The sequence below is a fragment of the Sturnus vulgaris genome, chromosome 29, assembly GCF_052056855.1.
Source record: "Sturnus vulgaris isolate bStuVul1 chromosome 29, bStuVul1.hap1, whole genome shotgun sequence".
NCBI classification, from domain to species: domain Eukaryota; kingdom Metazoa; phylum Chordata; class Aves; order Passeriformes; family Sturnidae; genus Sturnus; species Sturnus vulgaris.
Window position 1 is genome coordinate 1823723 of NC_142271.1, and position 15454 is coordinate 1839176.

Genomic DNA, 15454 nt, shown 5'->3' on the forward strand with positions numbered 1-15454 from the left:
AAGTGGGGAGAGGGAGGGAGCGCAGCCCCAGAGCAGAACTGAGGCACTGAAGGGGGTTGTGTGTCCCTTCATGGCTTGGGTTTGCGGGTCCCCGAGGTGCTGTGGGAGGGTCGGGGGCGGATCCCGAGCGGTGATGGCAACTCCAGAGCTGGCGGGACGCCCTGTGGCACCCTGCCTGCCCCCGGCCTGCCCTCTGCCTGCCCCCGCTGACGCCAGAGGGAGGGGACGGGGGAGGGGACGGGGAGGGGACGGGGACGGTCCTGTCCCAGCCTGTACCAGTCCGTGTTGGCGCAGAGGCTCGTCCGGCTGTCACCATGGTGCTCACTCTGGGGTACTGGGACATCCGTGGGGTGAGTGGGATCGAGGGGTGGCAGTGGCACGCTGGAGACTGGGGTGGGCACAGGTGGGGGGGTGCTGGACGTCCCAGAGCGGTGTGGGTGTGCTGGGGGTCCCAGGGGTATGGGGGAGAGGTCCTGGGGGACTTTGGGGTGCCAAAAGTGGGTGCTGTGTCCCCCCAGCTGGCCCACGCAATCCGCCTGCTGCTGGAGTACACGGAGACCCCCTACCAGGAGCGCCAGTACCGCCCTGGCCCAGGTGAGAGGGGGGCAAGCGGGCTGTGACCCCCCCCAAATCCCCCCAGCCCCTGCCCCCACACCCCTCGTTCCTGCTGTGTCAGAAAACGGGGGGAGGGGGCGGGGGACACGACACCCCACTATCCCACTTCGCAGCGTGTCCTTTTGCCCCCACCCACCCCCCTCCTGCCAGCTCGGGGTGTCACCTTTGTCTCCCCCGTTCCCCTGCCGGTTAAAGGACCTTGACCCCTCTGAGGGGCAGCGCTCTGCCTTATCTGACCCCGGTGTCCCGGGAGGGGTCAACGGCTGCCCCGGGACAGAGAGGGGACAACCCCCAATGTCCCCCCATTGCTGTGGGGTAGAGGGTCTGGGGGAGCCCCCCCCCCCATAATTTCTCTGGTCCCCCCCAGCCCCTGACTATGACCCGAGCGACTGGACCAACGAGAAGGAGAAACTGGGGCTCGACTTCCCCAACGTAGGTGATGGGGAGGGTGTGCGGGAAGGGGGGTTCGGGAAGGGGGTGCGGGAAGGGGGGTGCGGGGGTCACCGGGGCTGACTCCCCCCCCCCCGCACCCTCTCCCGTAGCTCCCGTACCTCATCGATGGCCCCATCAAGCTGACGCAGAGCAACGCGATCCTGCGCTACATCGCCCGCAAGCACAACTTGTGTGAGTGGGGGGCCCCAGCGCCCGGGGGGGTCCCCGGGGTGTTGTGGGGGGTGGGTTGACACCTCTCCACCCCGTAGGTGGTGAGACGGAGGAGGAGAAGCAGCGTGTGGACATGCTGGAAAACCATCTCATGGATTTGAGGATGAGCTTTGCCCGAATCTGCTATGACCCTAACTTTGTGAGTACCCCCGTGGGGGTCATGATGGGGGGACAGATCCCCCCCAGACCCCAGGGTTGTCCCCCAACATGGGACAAGGGGGCCGAGCCATCAGGTGTGCGTTGGGGCACATCCCTTGCCTGGCTGCAGTCAGGGGGTGATGCCCCAGGGTTCTGGGGGGAGCAGCCCCCCCAAACTGTGCCCCCCCCCCCATGCAGGAGAAGCTGAAGCCGGCGTACCTGGAGCAGCTGCCCAAGAAGCTGCAGGAGCTGTCGCGGTTCCTGGGCTCCCGGCCCTGGTTTGCAGGGCAGAAGGTAGGTGGGGGATGCTGGGGGGGTTTGGGGAGTCCCAGTGGGGGCTGACCCCCCCTGCCCCTCCCCCAGATCACCTTCGTGGACTTCCTGGCGTACGACGTGCTGGACCAGCAGCGCATGTTCGTGCCTGAGTGTCCGGAACTGAAGGGAAACCTGGCCCAGTTCCTGCAGCGCTTCGAGGTGAGCAGGGGCACGGCACAGCCCGGGGCCACCTCGGTACCATCTCCATCCCTGACACCTCAGGGGCCGTGTCCTTGTCCCATCCCAAGCCTCATCCTTAAATCCCCAGTGTTTCTGACTCCATCCCTATTCCTATCACCTCTATGACCCCATGCCTGACCCTCTAGTGTCCCAGTCCCTGCCCCTTACAGCCCAGTGTCCCTATCACTGACACTCCAATGTCCCTGTCCCAATTCCTGACACCCCAGCGTCCATCTCTGTCCCCATCCCTGACCCCCTAGTGTTCCCATCCGTGTCCCCAACACTGGTGTCCCTGTGCCCATCCCTGTCCCAAGCAGCCTGGTGTCCCTGTGCCTATCCCAGATATCCCAGTGTCCCCATCCCTGTCCCCAGCACCCTGGGGTGTCCTGGTGTCCCTGTGCCCATCTCAGACATGCCAGTGTCCCCATCCCTGATCCTGTGGTGTTCCTGTTCCCCCAGGCCCTGGACAAGATCTCTGCCTACATGCGCTCGGGGCGCTTCATGAAAACCCCGATTTTCTGGCGCACAGCAAAGTGGTGCAACACCAAGGAGTGAGGGACTGAACCTCCGTGCCCCCCAAGTCACCTCCAGAACTCCCAATAAATCATGGGGGGCTCCCCCTTGTCCAGCAACTGTGTGGGGTGCACTGAGCTGCTGAGGAACCGTGGTGGGAACTGTGGGAACTCCTCATTTGTGGGGTAACCCCTGGGGGTGCTGTTGGACCCTCCTGGATCTCGGGGTGGGAGAAGCCATTCCTCCCTGCGTCCCCAGGATAGGGGGACCCCCGTGGAGACTGTGGGGACCAAGGTGACCCCCCAGGATAGTGAGACACCCCCCCCCCGCAACTTAGGGGATTGAGAGGGGGAACCCCGAGGAAGCTTTGGGGGGTGCCACAGAGGGACCCATGGCCCCCGGGATAACGAAGTTCCCCTGGGGTTTGGGGGGGTCACAGGGCTCCCAGGAAAAGGGACAACCCATGGAATTTAAGGGGAGCCCCAGAATAAGGGGATCCCATGGAGCTTGTGGGGTTGAAGTGCTCCCAGAATAAAGTGGTCCCGTGGGGATGGATGGGGTATGTCACAGAACCCCTAGGATAAGGAGGACCCCGTGGAATTTCAGGGGTCACAAAGCCATGGGGATGGCGAGGGTCACAGAGCCCCCTGTTAAAGGGGACCCCCATAGAACTTGGGGTGGTCGCAGACACCCCAGAATAAGGGGGACCCCATGAAGGTTGGGGTGGTCACAAAACCCTCAAGAGAAGGGGGTTCCCATGGGGATGGGAGGGTCTCAACTCTGGGATAGGGGGAAGCCCATGGAGTTTAGGGGGGTTGTGGAGTCCCCAGTATAAGGGGGTTCCATGTGGACGTGGGGGTCACAGAACCCCCTGTAAAGGGGGACCCTGTGGGGTTTGGGGGGTCACAGAACCCTCAAGACAAGGGGGCATGAGAGAATCACAGAACCCCGAGATACGGGGAAGCCGTGGAGTTTGGGGGTGTTGTGGAGTCCCCAGGATAAAGGGGTTCCATGCGGACCTGGGGGGGGCACAGAACCCTCAGGACAAGGGGGACTCCGTGGAGTCTGGGGGGGTCGCAGAGCCCCAGGATAAGGGGGTTTCCATGGGGATGGGAGGATCGCAGAGCTCCGGGATATGGGGAAGCCCGTGGAGTTGGGGGGGTTGTGGAGTCCCCAGGGTAGATGGGTTCCGTGCGGACCTCGAGGGGCACAGAACCCCCTGTAAAGGAGGACCCCATGGAGCTTGGGGGGGTCACAGAACCCTCAAGACAAGGAGGTTCCCATGGGGATGGAAGGATCGCAGAGCTCCGGGATATGGGGAAACCCGTGGAGTTCGGGGGTGCTGTGGAGTCCCCAGGATAAAGGGGTTCCATGCGGATGTGGGGAGGTCACAGAACCCCCTGTAAAGGGAGAGCCTGTGGACCTTGGGGTGGTCGCAGAGCCCCGGGATAAGGGGGTTCTCATGGGCATGGGAGGGTCGCAGAATTCCGGGATGTGGGGAAGCCCGTGGAGTTTGGGGGGGTGGGGGGGGTTGTGGGTAAGGGGGTTCCATGCGGACGTGGGGGGGGGCACAGATCCCCCTGTAGAGGGGTCGGGGGGGGGTCGCAGAGCCCCGGGGTGGGGGTCGCTCGGCGGATCCCGGTCCCGTTAAGGCCGAGCCCCGCCCCGGGCAGGGCGTGCCCGCAGTCACGCGCGCCATGGCGGTGTTGGGGTACTGGGACATCCGAGGGGTGAGCGGGGACCCGGGGGGGACCAGGAGGGACCTGGGGGCACCCCCCACCCCCTGGGGGGATCCACGAGAGGGGGAGGGGCTGCGGGACCCCCGGGTCTCCCGAGGGGGATGGCGGGGTCCCCCCGCACTTTTTGGGGGGACGTAGCGGGTGTTCGTGCGTCCCTTTGGTCCTTCGGGGGCTGCAGGGGATGTTCGCGGGTTTTTGGGGTCCCTTCTGCGCTTTCTGCGTGGCGTGGGGGCCCTGCTGGTTTTGGCGGTGGGGGCTGGGCGGTTCCCTTTTGGTGGGGGCTGCAGGGGTCTCTGGGCTTTGCTTTTGTCTTGGGGGGGCTGTGGGGATCCCTTGGAACTTTTAGGGGGCAGCGAGAGGTCGGAGGTCTCATTGATCTTTTGGGGGGCTGCGGGAGGTCCCTTTAGGCTAGTGGGATGGCTGCGGGGCGTCTTCGGGGATCCCCCCCTGTTTATGGGGGGTCTTCGGGGGTTTCCTATGTCTTTTGGGCATGCTGTGGGAGTCCCTCTGTTTTTTTGGGGGCGGCGGCCGTGGTGGACCATTAGTCCTGGGGGGGACTGCAGGGGGTCACACTTGGAGTGAGGCCGTGGGGGTCTCCCTGGTCTTTTGGGACTCTTGGGCTGTCTTCCTAATCCTGGGAGGAACTGTGGGAGCCCCTCTGGTCTCTTGGGGGGTTCTTCAGGGACCCCTCAGGTCTTTGGGGAAACTGTTGGAGGTGTCCTTGATCTCTTGGGGATAGTCTGGGGTGTCTTGTGGGGGGACTGTGGGGGTCCTGCTGCATTTTGGGGTGGGAGGGAGTTGCTTTTGGGCGGGGTCCCCCTGTGCAGAGGGTGCTCACTGGAAGGGGGTGCAGTTTGCCCTCCCCTGTGCCTCAGTTTCCCCATGTGTGAGCCAGCTCCAGGCTCATATATGGGGGATGTTTTTGGGGTGTCTCATTGATCCCACTCCCCAGCTCGCCCACGCCATCCGCCTACTCCTGGAGTACACAGAGACACCCTACGAGGACAAGCTCTACAGCTGTGGGGAAGGTGAGGGGGGGTCAGAGGGTCCCCACACCACCCTCAACCTCTCTGGCTTTTGGGGAGGACACGACATCACCCAGCTCCCCCTTCCCTTCCAGCTCCTGACTACGATAAGAGCCAATGGATCAACGAGAAGGAGAAGCTGGGGCTTGACTTCCCCAACGTAGGTGGTCTGGAGCTGGGGAGGGGCAGGTTATGATTGGGAGTGTCTCGATGTCCCAGTGTCCCCATGTCCCTCTGTCCCCCCAGCTCCCATATTTCATCGATGGCCCCACCAAGCTGACACAGAGCAACGCGATCCTGCGCTACATCGCCCGCAAGCACAACTTGTGTGAGTGGGGGGCCTGGAACTGGGCTGGAACTGGAGCAGGGTTGGAATGGGGTTGAGATTGGAGTGGGGTTTGTCTTAGGGTAGGGTTGGGAGTTGGAAATGGAGCAGGGTTGGAGTTGGATTGGGGTTAGAGTAGGGTTGGAATTGAATCGAGATTCAGTAGGGCTTGGTTTGGGGTTGGAGTTGTATTGGGGTAGTTTGGAGTAGGGGTGAGCGTGGGATTGGAGCTGAAATTAAATTGACCCCCAGCCAGCAGAGCTGGGTTGGGGAGGGTTTGGAGTAGCAGGGCTGGGATCAGAGCAGGTTTGGAGTAGCAGAGCTGGGATCAGGGAGGGTTTGGAGTAGCAGGGCTGGGATCAGGGAGGGTTTGGAGTAGCAGAGCTGGGATCAGGGAGGGTTTGGAGTAGCAGGGCTGGGATCAGGGAGGGTTTGGAGTAGCAGAGCTGGGATCAGGAAGGGTTTGGAGTTGCAGGGCTGGGATCAGGGAGGGTTTGGTCCCCCAATGCTGACATCCCCCTGTGCAGGTGGTGAGACAGAGGAGGAGATCCTGCGTGTGGACATGCTGGAGAACCAGATCATGGATTTCCGCATGAGCCTTGTCATGGTCTGCTACAACCCTGACTTTGTGAGTGTCCTGCAGGCTGGGGGACCCCGTGCCAGCACTGGGGACCCCATACTGGGAGGGTGCTCCCCAGGGTGGAAGGCTGGGGCTGCCCATCCTCACCCCTTCCTTCTTCCCTCAGGAGAAGCTGAAGCCAGGCTACCTGGAGCAGCTCCCGGGGAAGCTGAAGCTTTTCTCCAACTTCTTGGGGGACAGAAAGTGGTTTGCAGGGGAGAAGGTACTGCCAGGACTTTCGAGGGGGAAATCTGAGGGGGCTGGAGAGGGGATTTGTCCTCACTATGTCCCCCCGATGTTCCCAGCTGACCTTCGTAGACTTCCTCATGTTCGACGTGCTGGACCAGAACCTCATCTTTGAGCCCAAGTGCCTGGAGCCCTTCAAGAACCTCAAGGACTTCATGGACCGCTTTGGGGTGAGCAGGGGCACCCCGAGGTCACCCCTGGGTGGGGGCTGCCGCGGTGGGGGTGTCCCTGACACTCCATGTGTGTCCCCAGGCTCTGGAGAAGGTGGCTGCCTACATGAAGTCCAGCCGTTTCCAGAAGATGCCCATCAACAACAAGATGGCCAAGTGGGGCAACAAGAAGCTGTAGGAGCTCAGCATGGGGTTTGGAGGGTGGGGACAGTCCTAACCCAGCCCCTCCAGCGTCCTCTATCCTTGGGGGGGGACAGCACCACTGGCATGACACCCCCAAGACAATAAAATGCTTTGTAGATGTGGCAGCCTGAGTCCCCCACAAGCCTTGTGGTGTTGGGGGCACTGAGGCGGCCCCCACCCATGGCTGGGGGTTGCTGGGTGTGGGTGAGGGGCCCAGTCCCTCAGTTTGGTTTGGGGGCACGAGCTCAGCCCTGTGCTGTCCCCAGGGCCCTCCCTCGTTGCCGTGGGAAAGGAGCCCAGTGCTCCTCCCTTCTTCCCGCCCCCGCTCCTCATTAGCGCATTCCTAATGAGCTCTAATGAATCAGCCCTGACAAAGCCTGAGGGGAGGGAGGGAGCCTTGGTGCTGTGCCACCCACCCAGGGTGCTGAGTGAGGTGGGCTGGGGACAGCCTTGTCCCCCGAGGCCCTTGCTGCCATCAACTCGCAAGGATGGGGACAGGAATGTGCCTTGGGTGCTGCGGGGGGTGCAGTGCTGTGTCCCCCTCCCTGCCCTGTCCCTATTCCCCTGTTCCCCTGTTCCCCTGTTCCCCTATTCCCCCTGTCCCTCTCCCTGCCCCCGGGGTGCCCCCCAGACTCTGCACGCCCAACTGCTGTCACTTTTATTTTCCACATCAACCCCTTTACATTTTGGGGGTGCAAAGTGATTTCCTAGCTCCTGATCCCCCGAGGGGAGTGCCTGCCCCCCAATTCCTTTGGGCGGGGGTCCCCAGTGTCACTCACTGGTGGCTTTGGGGGGGACGTTCTCTCATTTCAAGGAGTGGTTCTCTGTCCTGGGGGGGCAGGAGGGATGTGGGGAGTGGGTTCGCCCCCAAGTCCAGCCGTTCCCAGGGTGCTCCGTCCGGGGCGGCGACATGTTGGGGACATCAGCGTGGCCTCGGTGGCTCAGTCCCTGGGATCGATCTGCAGGGAAGGGAATGGGAGAAGTTTGGGGGGGAGAGGCATGAGGGTCCCTCACCCCCGTGGCCAGCCCGGGCTGGGACAGGGTTCTCTCACCCACAGGATCCGTCCGGGACTGAGGAGGAGTGCGGGTCCCCCCAGGGACACCCTGGGCCGGAGAGGGGGGCACGGGGGTTGGGGTCCCTCACACCCACGGACAGCCCCGGGGGTGGGGAGGGGGCGTGGGGCCGAGGGTCCGAAAGTCCCGAGATGGGGAGGGGGTGCGGGGGTGGGAGTCGCTCACCCCCAGGGATGTCCTGATGGGGGACAGCTTGAACAGGACCCGCCGCCACTCCTCGGGACAGACACCTCGCAGCTCGGCCGGGCTCATCTGCAGCAGCTCGTGCCCCGGCAGCACCCCCAAAGTCCGCACCGTGCTGCGGGCGGGCGGACAGGGGTGAGCCGGGCTCGCCTCCACCCCAAATGGACCCACGAGGGTTTGGGGGAGAGGGGCTCCAGAGACCACCTACATCCGCGAGAAGCCCTTGTCCATCAGCCAGGCTGTCACCTCTGCCGGAGAGGAGTTGGGGTGCAGGGTTGGGGGACTGTCCTGGAGGAGGGACAAAGGAGGAGACATCAGGGTAGCCATCGGCCACCCCCTCCTGGTGTGGGGGCCCGGGTAAGGGAGGGGAGAGGGGACCCCCACCTGTCTGGCGCTGTGCCCCGGCTCCGGGAGGGGCTCCAGGATGTTGCCAGGGACGTGCCCCCTGTCCCCTCGCTCGTCCTGCACCAGCCACCACTTCCTCTGCTGGTCCAAGACCTAGGGGAGGTGACAAGTGGGGTGGAGGGCAAGGGCTCCGCGGTCCCAACTTCGTCCTCCCCACGAGCACCCATGGAGGGGACCCCCGTTTCTACCTGCAGCATGTCCCCCTTCCTGACGCTCAGCTCCTGCGAATTCCTGGCCTGGAAATCGTACAGGGCTCGGACCAGCCCCTGGGCAGGGAGACGGGGTCTGGAAGTGGTCAGGGGGTGGATCAGTACCGAGTCCGGGGCCAAATCTTGCTCCCGTAGGGGGGCATGTCCAAGTCTGGACATGTCCCATGTCCAGTTCGGGATGCCCAAACCTTCCATCCGTGGGGGAAGGGGGACACTTACGCTTGGCTGGGACTGTCCCTCCAGCTGGTGGCCGGTGGCTGTGATGAGGGCAGGGACCGGGAAGGGTGTCGCAAGGGAATTGGGGAAACTGAGGCTGGCGGTGGGGTGTCCTGGAGGCCCCTGCGGCCTTCCTGCTCCATCATGGGCGGCAGCCACCCGTCCGAAAAAACCGGGGTGTACGCGGGCACCAGGGCGCTGTTGGGGTACTCAGCCCTACAACCGTCGGGGAGGACACCGGGGTGGGTGTTGTGACCCCCCCCCTCAAATCCAGACCCCCCCTTCTGGGTGTCGGAGGGCTGGACCCCACCTGGACTTGTTCCAGGCAGTGCCGAGGCTCTTCCAGACGCCGTAGTCCTCATCGTTCAGGGTGTCCTCAAGGAACTGCAGCGCCTCCGGCAGCAGCAGAGGACTCTCCACCCCCGGGGCCAGGCCGGGGCTGGGGCAGTGGGCCAGGACCTGGAGGGGAGGGGGATGGAGCAGCACCCCCAAACGCACCCCCCAGCATGGGGGGAGTGAGGGGTGATCCCCGCCTGTCTCACGCATTTTGAGGGGTGGGGCCCGTTTGGGGGGCACTCACGAAGGACAGAGCTGAGAAGATGAGGCGCAGCAGCTCGGGGGGGTTGGGGTCCGACATGTAGGGGTGGGTCCGTCCCTGTGGACGCAGGGAGAAGAGTGTCCCCCATCCCCACATGGCCCCCCAACCCCACGGAACCCCCCAGTCCACCCACACCTCTCATCCCTACACAGACCCTTGTCCCCATATGGCCCCTCCACCCCACAGAGCCCCTCAGTTCACCCACAGCTCCCTCATGCCATGCAGCCCCTCCACCCCACACAGCCCCATCCCCACACAGATTCTCCTTCCCCTGGCCCCCCATCCCCACACATCCCCACTCCCGCATTCTCACGCAATCCCCCATCCCCACACCGTCCCCTATTCCCGCAGAGCCCCCCCCGCCCTCCCAGCCTCCCCATCCCCACAGACCCCCCGCCCTCACAGACCCCCTTTCCCCACGCAGTTCCCTTGTTGTCCACAGCCCCCGTTCTCTCATAGCCTCCCCCACCCTCATAGACCCCTCCATTCCCCACATCCCCCCCCATTCCTCACATCCCCCCCGCCTCCCCAGCCGCCCCCATCCAGCCCGACGGGACCTACCATGAGGTTGAGGGCGTATTTCACCTTCTGGAAGAAATCCATGTACTCATCCTTTGGGGGCAGTGCTGCAGGGGCAGAGCTGGGGCTGGCACCGGGCTGGCACCGGGCTGGCACCGGGCTGGCCGCACCAGGACCCCAAGCAGCCGCCCCGAGGACTCTTCCCTCCTTTCCTACCTGACTTCTTCTTCTTCTGCTTCTTCTTCGTGCTGGCCGAGTTCAGGAAGGTCTTCACCCGGCCCACGAAGAGCTCCAGGTCCCCCAGGACGTGGTTGAGAACCTCCTGTGGGTGCAGGGGGGACGGTGTGTGCTGGCTGGAGGCTGCGGGGTCCCCATCCATGGGGGTGGTTTGGGACTTACAACATCTCGGTCCATCTCGGACACGGCCTGGGCGGGGGGTTGGGTCCGCGGCATCTGCGGGGGCTCCGGAGCACCTGGTGACACCACAGGGTCACCCCCTGCTCCTGGGGAAACTGAGGCACCATGCAGCCCCTCCCTCCCCTGCCCGAGACTCACGGTAGTCCGAGGAGAGCAGCCCACGCTGGAGGGGCACCCCACGCTGCGGGGGCATCCCACGGTGGGGGGGCACGGGGGACTCGGGCTCGGGGGGCTCTGCCCGGCGCTCCGGGGCCGCGTACGGGGGAGCCAGGATCGGTGACGTCTCCGGGCTGTTCGGGATGGGGAGGGGGAAAGTGAGGGGGAGCTGAGCCTGGGGAGAGGGGTGTGTATGTGGGAATGGGGCAGGAGTGGGGCTGGCGCCAAGGGGGGGTGTGGGGTAAGAGGGAGGAGGTTGAGGGAGGAGGCGAGGGGGTCTAAGCCCGATGATGGGAAATAGGGTGGGGATGCGCCCATGGGGGATGAGGGGAGACCAAACTCATGGGGGGGGGGGGGGGTCTGTACCCATGGGGATGAGGGAATGGGAAGGGGGGAACTGAGCCCGTGGATGGGGTTGTATTCGGGGGGTGGGGTAGGAAAAGGAGGGGTTGTGTGCCCACAGGCGGGGGCTTGTTGGGGGACATTGGGGCAGTGTGGGACCTCAATGGGACCACAAGGAGACCCCATGGCCAGACTCACCACAGCTCTGGGGAGCTTGGGGGCTCAGTCGAGCTGTCTCCAGGGAGGGGTGGCAGAGTCACTTACCCTCCATACCTGTGCCCGTAGTGATTGCTCTGCTCCTCCTTCCTCTGCCTCAACACCTTCTCCAGGCTGCTCCTCAGCGTCTCAGCCTGGCATGGAAGGACCCCCTGCCATCAGCCCTCCGTTCCGAGGAGCTTCCCCCCATTCCTCCCCGCTCAGGGCTCACCCCCAGCCGCTCGCACTGGAAGAGCAGCACGCTGGTCCTGGGCGGGTTCCTCTCCTGGACGCTGACGGCCAGCACCGTGTTGTCCAGCCCGGCGGAGCATCCCTGCACACTTCCCAGCGGGAAAGACTCCAGCTCCTCCTGGAAGGGAGAAAACAGGGTGCGCAGTCCCCCCACCCGGCTGGCTGGGAAAGGGTTAAAGGGGTGCAAGTGGGATTGTGGGGATCGGGCTTGTGGGGTGGGAGGTTTAATGGGGGGGTGGGGTGGCATAGGAGGGGGATAGCAGAGTTTGGGGGGCTGAGTCTGGGGGTGGGGCAGGGCTGTGGTTGCCAGACTGGGGGGTTGCCCAGGTTGGGGGGTGCTATGGGAGCTGCCAGGGTTGGGGGGCATTGGGGTGTACCGGGGTTTGGGGATACCTGGACAGGAGGGGTCCTGGATTTGGGAGGTCCCATAGCCAGAGGGTCCCAGGATTCAGGGGATGCCCTGGCCGGGAGGTACCGAGATTGAAGGGATGCCCTGGCTGAGGAGTGCTGGGCTTTGGGGGTGCCTTGCTCCGGGGATACCAGGATTCAGGGGGTACCAGGCTTTGTGGGGTCACTTAGCCGAGGGGTTCCATGGCCAGAGGGTACCAGACTCTGGGGGTGCCCTGGCCGGGGGGTACCTTGCTCTCCACATCGCTCAGCACCAGCTCCTGGTCCTTGACTGCCAGGATGACATCCTGCCCCCAGATCCGTCCCTGCGCCTCCAGGTCCTTCAGGCGCCCCAGACAATCCTCGGCACTGCGGAGATCCCGCTCCAGGTGCATCGTGAGCAGGTGCTGGGGGGGGTGGGGCACACGGTACCGGTGTCACAGGGGTCCCCTGGCAAGGCTGGGGGGCGCGGGGCAGTTTGAGGGGGCTTCTACCTCAACGTGGTGCTGGAAATCATTCTGGAGCTTGAGCAGGGTCTGCCCGTAGTCCTTGCGCTGGTCTGAGGGCACAGGCAGGGCGAGGTGACAGGGACAAGGTCGGGACGGCACTCGGGGAGATTAGAGGGGTTTTTGGGGTTCAGCCCTCACTCACTGTAGATGCTTTTCCCGGTGAGCCGAGCGAAGCTGTTGGAACGTCGGAGCGGGGTCCTGTCGTCATATTCACCCCTGGACGGACAGAGGGACCTTCAGAGCCCTGCCCAGCCCTCGGGGGTCCCCAAGGGCCCCCCACCCTGCCGGCGCTCACCGTGATGGGGCGCTGCTCCAGCGGCCGAAGGGGTCTCCCATCTTGCCGGGGAGCAGCAAGAGCGTCTCGATCCTGCTGTGAGATCCCGGCCATGTTACCTGCGTCACCCTCAAGGTGTTTCCAAACACCTGAGGGACCTGCCACCCCTCCCCCCACCCCGGACGGTGCCGTTGCCCTGGTGGCCACCAGGACCCCCCTGGCCCTCCATCCCCAGTGCCCCTGCTCCATCCCAGCCCCTCGGGGGTCACCCAGAGGCCGAAGCCGAACCCCCATGTCCCGAGATGGGGTCGCTACCCCGGGGTGTCCCCGCTCACCTCGATGCTGACTCCGCCGCTCGGGCTGTGCCTGCGGAGGGTGACACGGGCAGGGGACAGGGCTTGTCGTTGGCACCGCACCCTCCTGCTCTTTGCCCTCTCGTTAAAGCGGGGGAGGGACGGGGGGGACACAACCACCTGGCACCGCCACCACGTTTGCAAACACCCCGGGCCCCCCACCCCGCGGCTGGGCGTCCTGGCCCCGGGGCATCCAGCGGGGAACGCAGCCAGGGGCGCCCCCCACCCCAAGGTCCCCCACCCCAGGACTAGGTGTCGGTGACGTCGCCTGGCAGGACCCAGCCCTGTGACCCGCAGGACTCTGAGCCCTTGCCCGCGGGGTGATCTCGGGCTCACACCAAAGCTGTCTCTGCCAGGAAAATCCTCCCAGGGTGGTTTGAGCCCAGGAAGGGGCAGGACCCGGAGTGAGGGTCCCGGATTAGGGTGAAGGATGGATTCAGGGAGCCATTGTCCCCAGAGCCGCGGGTCAGCTTGCCTGGGGGGACACTGGTGGCGAGGGTCGTGTCTGTGGGATCGGAGTGGCCCGATAAACCCCCCCCTCCCACCTCAGAGTTGTGGGGTTTGGGTTCATTTTAAGCCTTTTGGCTTCTCCTGTGCAACTTAGGGGGTGATGGATGAGCTGGGCCGTGTCCCCTGTGTCCCCTGAGCCCCCTGTGTCCCCGAGGGTCCCATCTGTGCCTCCCAGTCCCGCGGGCTGTCACATCCCGGCTGTCACATCTTCTCTCTGCTTTTTTCCCCAGGTTTGTGGACTGACCCCACCACGGAGGGGCCCTGGCGTCCTGCACCCCCAGGTGTTACAGGGAGCAGGCGACCCCCTTGAGGAGTGTTCGGGGCCCACCGGCGGACACGCACAGGAAGAACTGGGGGGAGCAGGTTTGGGGGAGCTGTGAATTCCCCCCAAAGGGGGCGGGGAAGGGGTGCCGGAGTTGGGGTCGTGCCTCAGTTTCCCCATTCGGGGAGGGGCAGGGTGCAGTTCCCACCTTCAGCCACGGGGGGGCAGCACGTTCCCGCGTCGCCCCTGTCCCCCGATGTGTGACCCCCCCCCCACAGATGTGTGATCCCCCAGATGTGTGATCCCCCAGATGTGTGATTTCCCCCAAATGTGTGATTTTCCCCAGATGTGTGATCCCCCAGATGTGTGATTCCCCCAGATGTGTGATTTCCCCCAGATGTGTGATTCCCCCAGATGTGTCACCCCAGATGTGTGATCCCCCAGATGTGTCACCCCAGATGTGTGATTTCCCCCAGATGTGTGATCCCCCAGATGTGTCACCCCAGATGTGTGATTTCCCCCAGATGTGTGATCCCCCAGATGTGTCACCCCAGATGTGTGATCCCTCAGATGTGTGACCTCCCGATGTGTGACCCCCCAGATATGTGACCCCCCCGATGTAGAACCTCCCAGATGTGTGAGCCCCCCACAGATGTGTGTGACCCCTAGATGTGTGACCCCCAGATATGTGACCCCTCAGATGTGTGACACCCCGATGTAGGACGCCCCAGATGTGTCACCCCCCCACAGAGGTGTTACCTCCACAGATGTGTGACCCGCCATATATGTCACTCCCAGATGTGTCACCCCCCGATGTGTGACCCTCTCCAGATGTGCAGCCCCCTCAGAGGTGCAGACACCATTCCCAGACGGGGAGCCTCAGGTGTGTGACGCTGATGTGTAGCTCCCCCAGATGTGTGACCCCCTCGAAGTATGCAACCCCCCCAGATGTGTGACGCCTCCAGATGTGACGCCCTCAGATGTGGAGCCCCAGATGTGCAGAGTCCCAGGTCCTTATAGCGCCTCTGCCACCACTGGAATCCCTGGCGCTGGGGACATTTGTGTGACACTTCTCGGGGCAGGCTGGCACAAGGGGCCGGCCGTGGTCCCCGTGGGAGATTTCGGGTTACGTCCCCTCCAAAGCCCAGCCCCCCCGCCCCGATTTACTGCTGCGAACCCCCGGCAGCACCCAGGGCACGGCAGGACCGTGGCCCGTCCGTTCCCACCCCTGGCAAGGACAGAGTGCTCGCCCCGCCCCGTCCCAGCTCCTCCCAGTCACCCCACTGGCTAAGCTGGGAGCGGCAACGGCTGCAGATACGCTGCAAACCCCTTTTTATTGTTTTTCTCCTCAATTCCCAGCCAGAGCCAACCTGGCTGTGTCCCCCTCGCCCTTCCCGAGCCTCGGGAATTCCCCAGGAAACACCAAACCTTTGGGAAGAGCCAGGAAGGCTCTCGGAGGCTTTTGGAGACACAGAAATGTTTTCCCATGTCGGGTTTTGAAACCCCCACCATGAAAATGTGCAAAATTTGGTGAATTGACCCCAAAGCGCAGCTGCTTTAGGGAGGGAAATGGCCTCGATCCGCACCCCCTGTTCTGCTCCTGGGGAGGGCACTCCACACCCAGCACGGGGACGGCTGTGGGGACATCATCCTGTCCCCACTGGGGACACCTGATCGGGCTCTACCCCAGAGACAACACGGGGTTGGGGCATTTTGGGGGTCACCAGGCGGAGGGGGAGCACAGAGGCAGCAGTGTCTGGAATTCCCGGTGACACATCGCTCCCGGCCAGGTGCCATGAGCTGCGGGGAAGCAGCTGTGGCTCCGGGGACTGGGTGCCAGCCAGGGACAAACCACCAGCCAG

General features: G+C 64.1%; 3 protein-coding genes across 3 annotated transcripts; 2 read left to right on the top strand and 1 right to left on the bottom strand.

Moving 5' to 3' along the window:
• The first annotated feature begins 220 nt into the window (after positions 1-220).
• On the top strand, positions 221-2543 carry LOC106851094 (glutathione S-transferase 2). Its single transcript, XM_014872831.2, has 8 exons — positions 221-350; positions 519-594; positions 983-1047; positions 1158-1239; positions 1317-1417; positions 1615-1710; positions 1780-1890; positions 2371-2543. Exons 1-8 carry the CDS (start codon positions 315-317, stop codon positions 2464-2466), a joined length of 663 nt encoding a protein of 220 aa, XP_014728317.1. The 5' UTR covers positions 221-314; the 3' UTR covers positions 2467-2543.
• Positions 2544-4073: 1530 nt separating this feature from the next.
• Positions 4074-6856, top strand: LOC106851095 (glutathione S-transferase Mu 1-like). The gene is made up of 8 exons (XM_014872832.2): positions 4074-4154; positions 5116-5191; positions 5284-5348; positions 5435-5516; positions 6041-6141; positions 6260-6355; positions 6438-6548; positions 6631-6856. Exons 1-8 carry the CDS (start codon positions 4122-4124, stop codon positions 6724-6726), a joined length of 660 nt encoding a protein of 219 aa, XP_014728318.1. The 5' UTR covers positions 4074-4121; the 3' UTR covers positions 6727-6856.
• Positions 6857-7871: 1015 nt separating this feature from the next.
• Positions 7872-12529, bottom strand: EPS8L3 (EPS8 signaling adaptor L3). The gene is made up of 16 exons (XM_088180199.1): positions 12489-12529; positions 12336-12409; positions 12179-12243; positions 11936-12091; positions 11278-11415; positions 11115-11200; positions 10491-10642; positions 10335-10408; positions 10152-10257; positions 9978-10042; positions 9399-9473; positions 9129-9277; positions 8822-9034; positions 8582-8678; positions 8197-8486; positions 7872-8103 (listed from the first exon to the last, which is right to left on the bottom strand). Exons 1-16 carry the CDS (start codon positions 12527-12529, stop codon positions 7872-7874), a joined length of 2013 nt encoding a protein of 670 aa, XP_088036325.1.
• Between the last annotated feature and the right edge of the window lie 2925 nt (positions 12530-15454).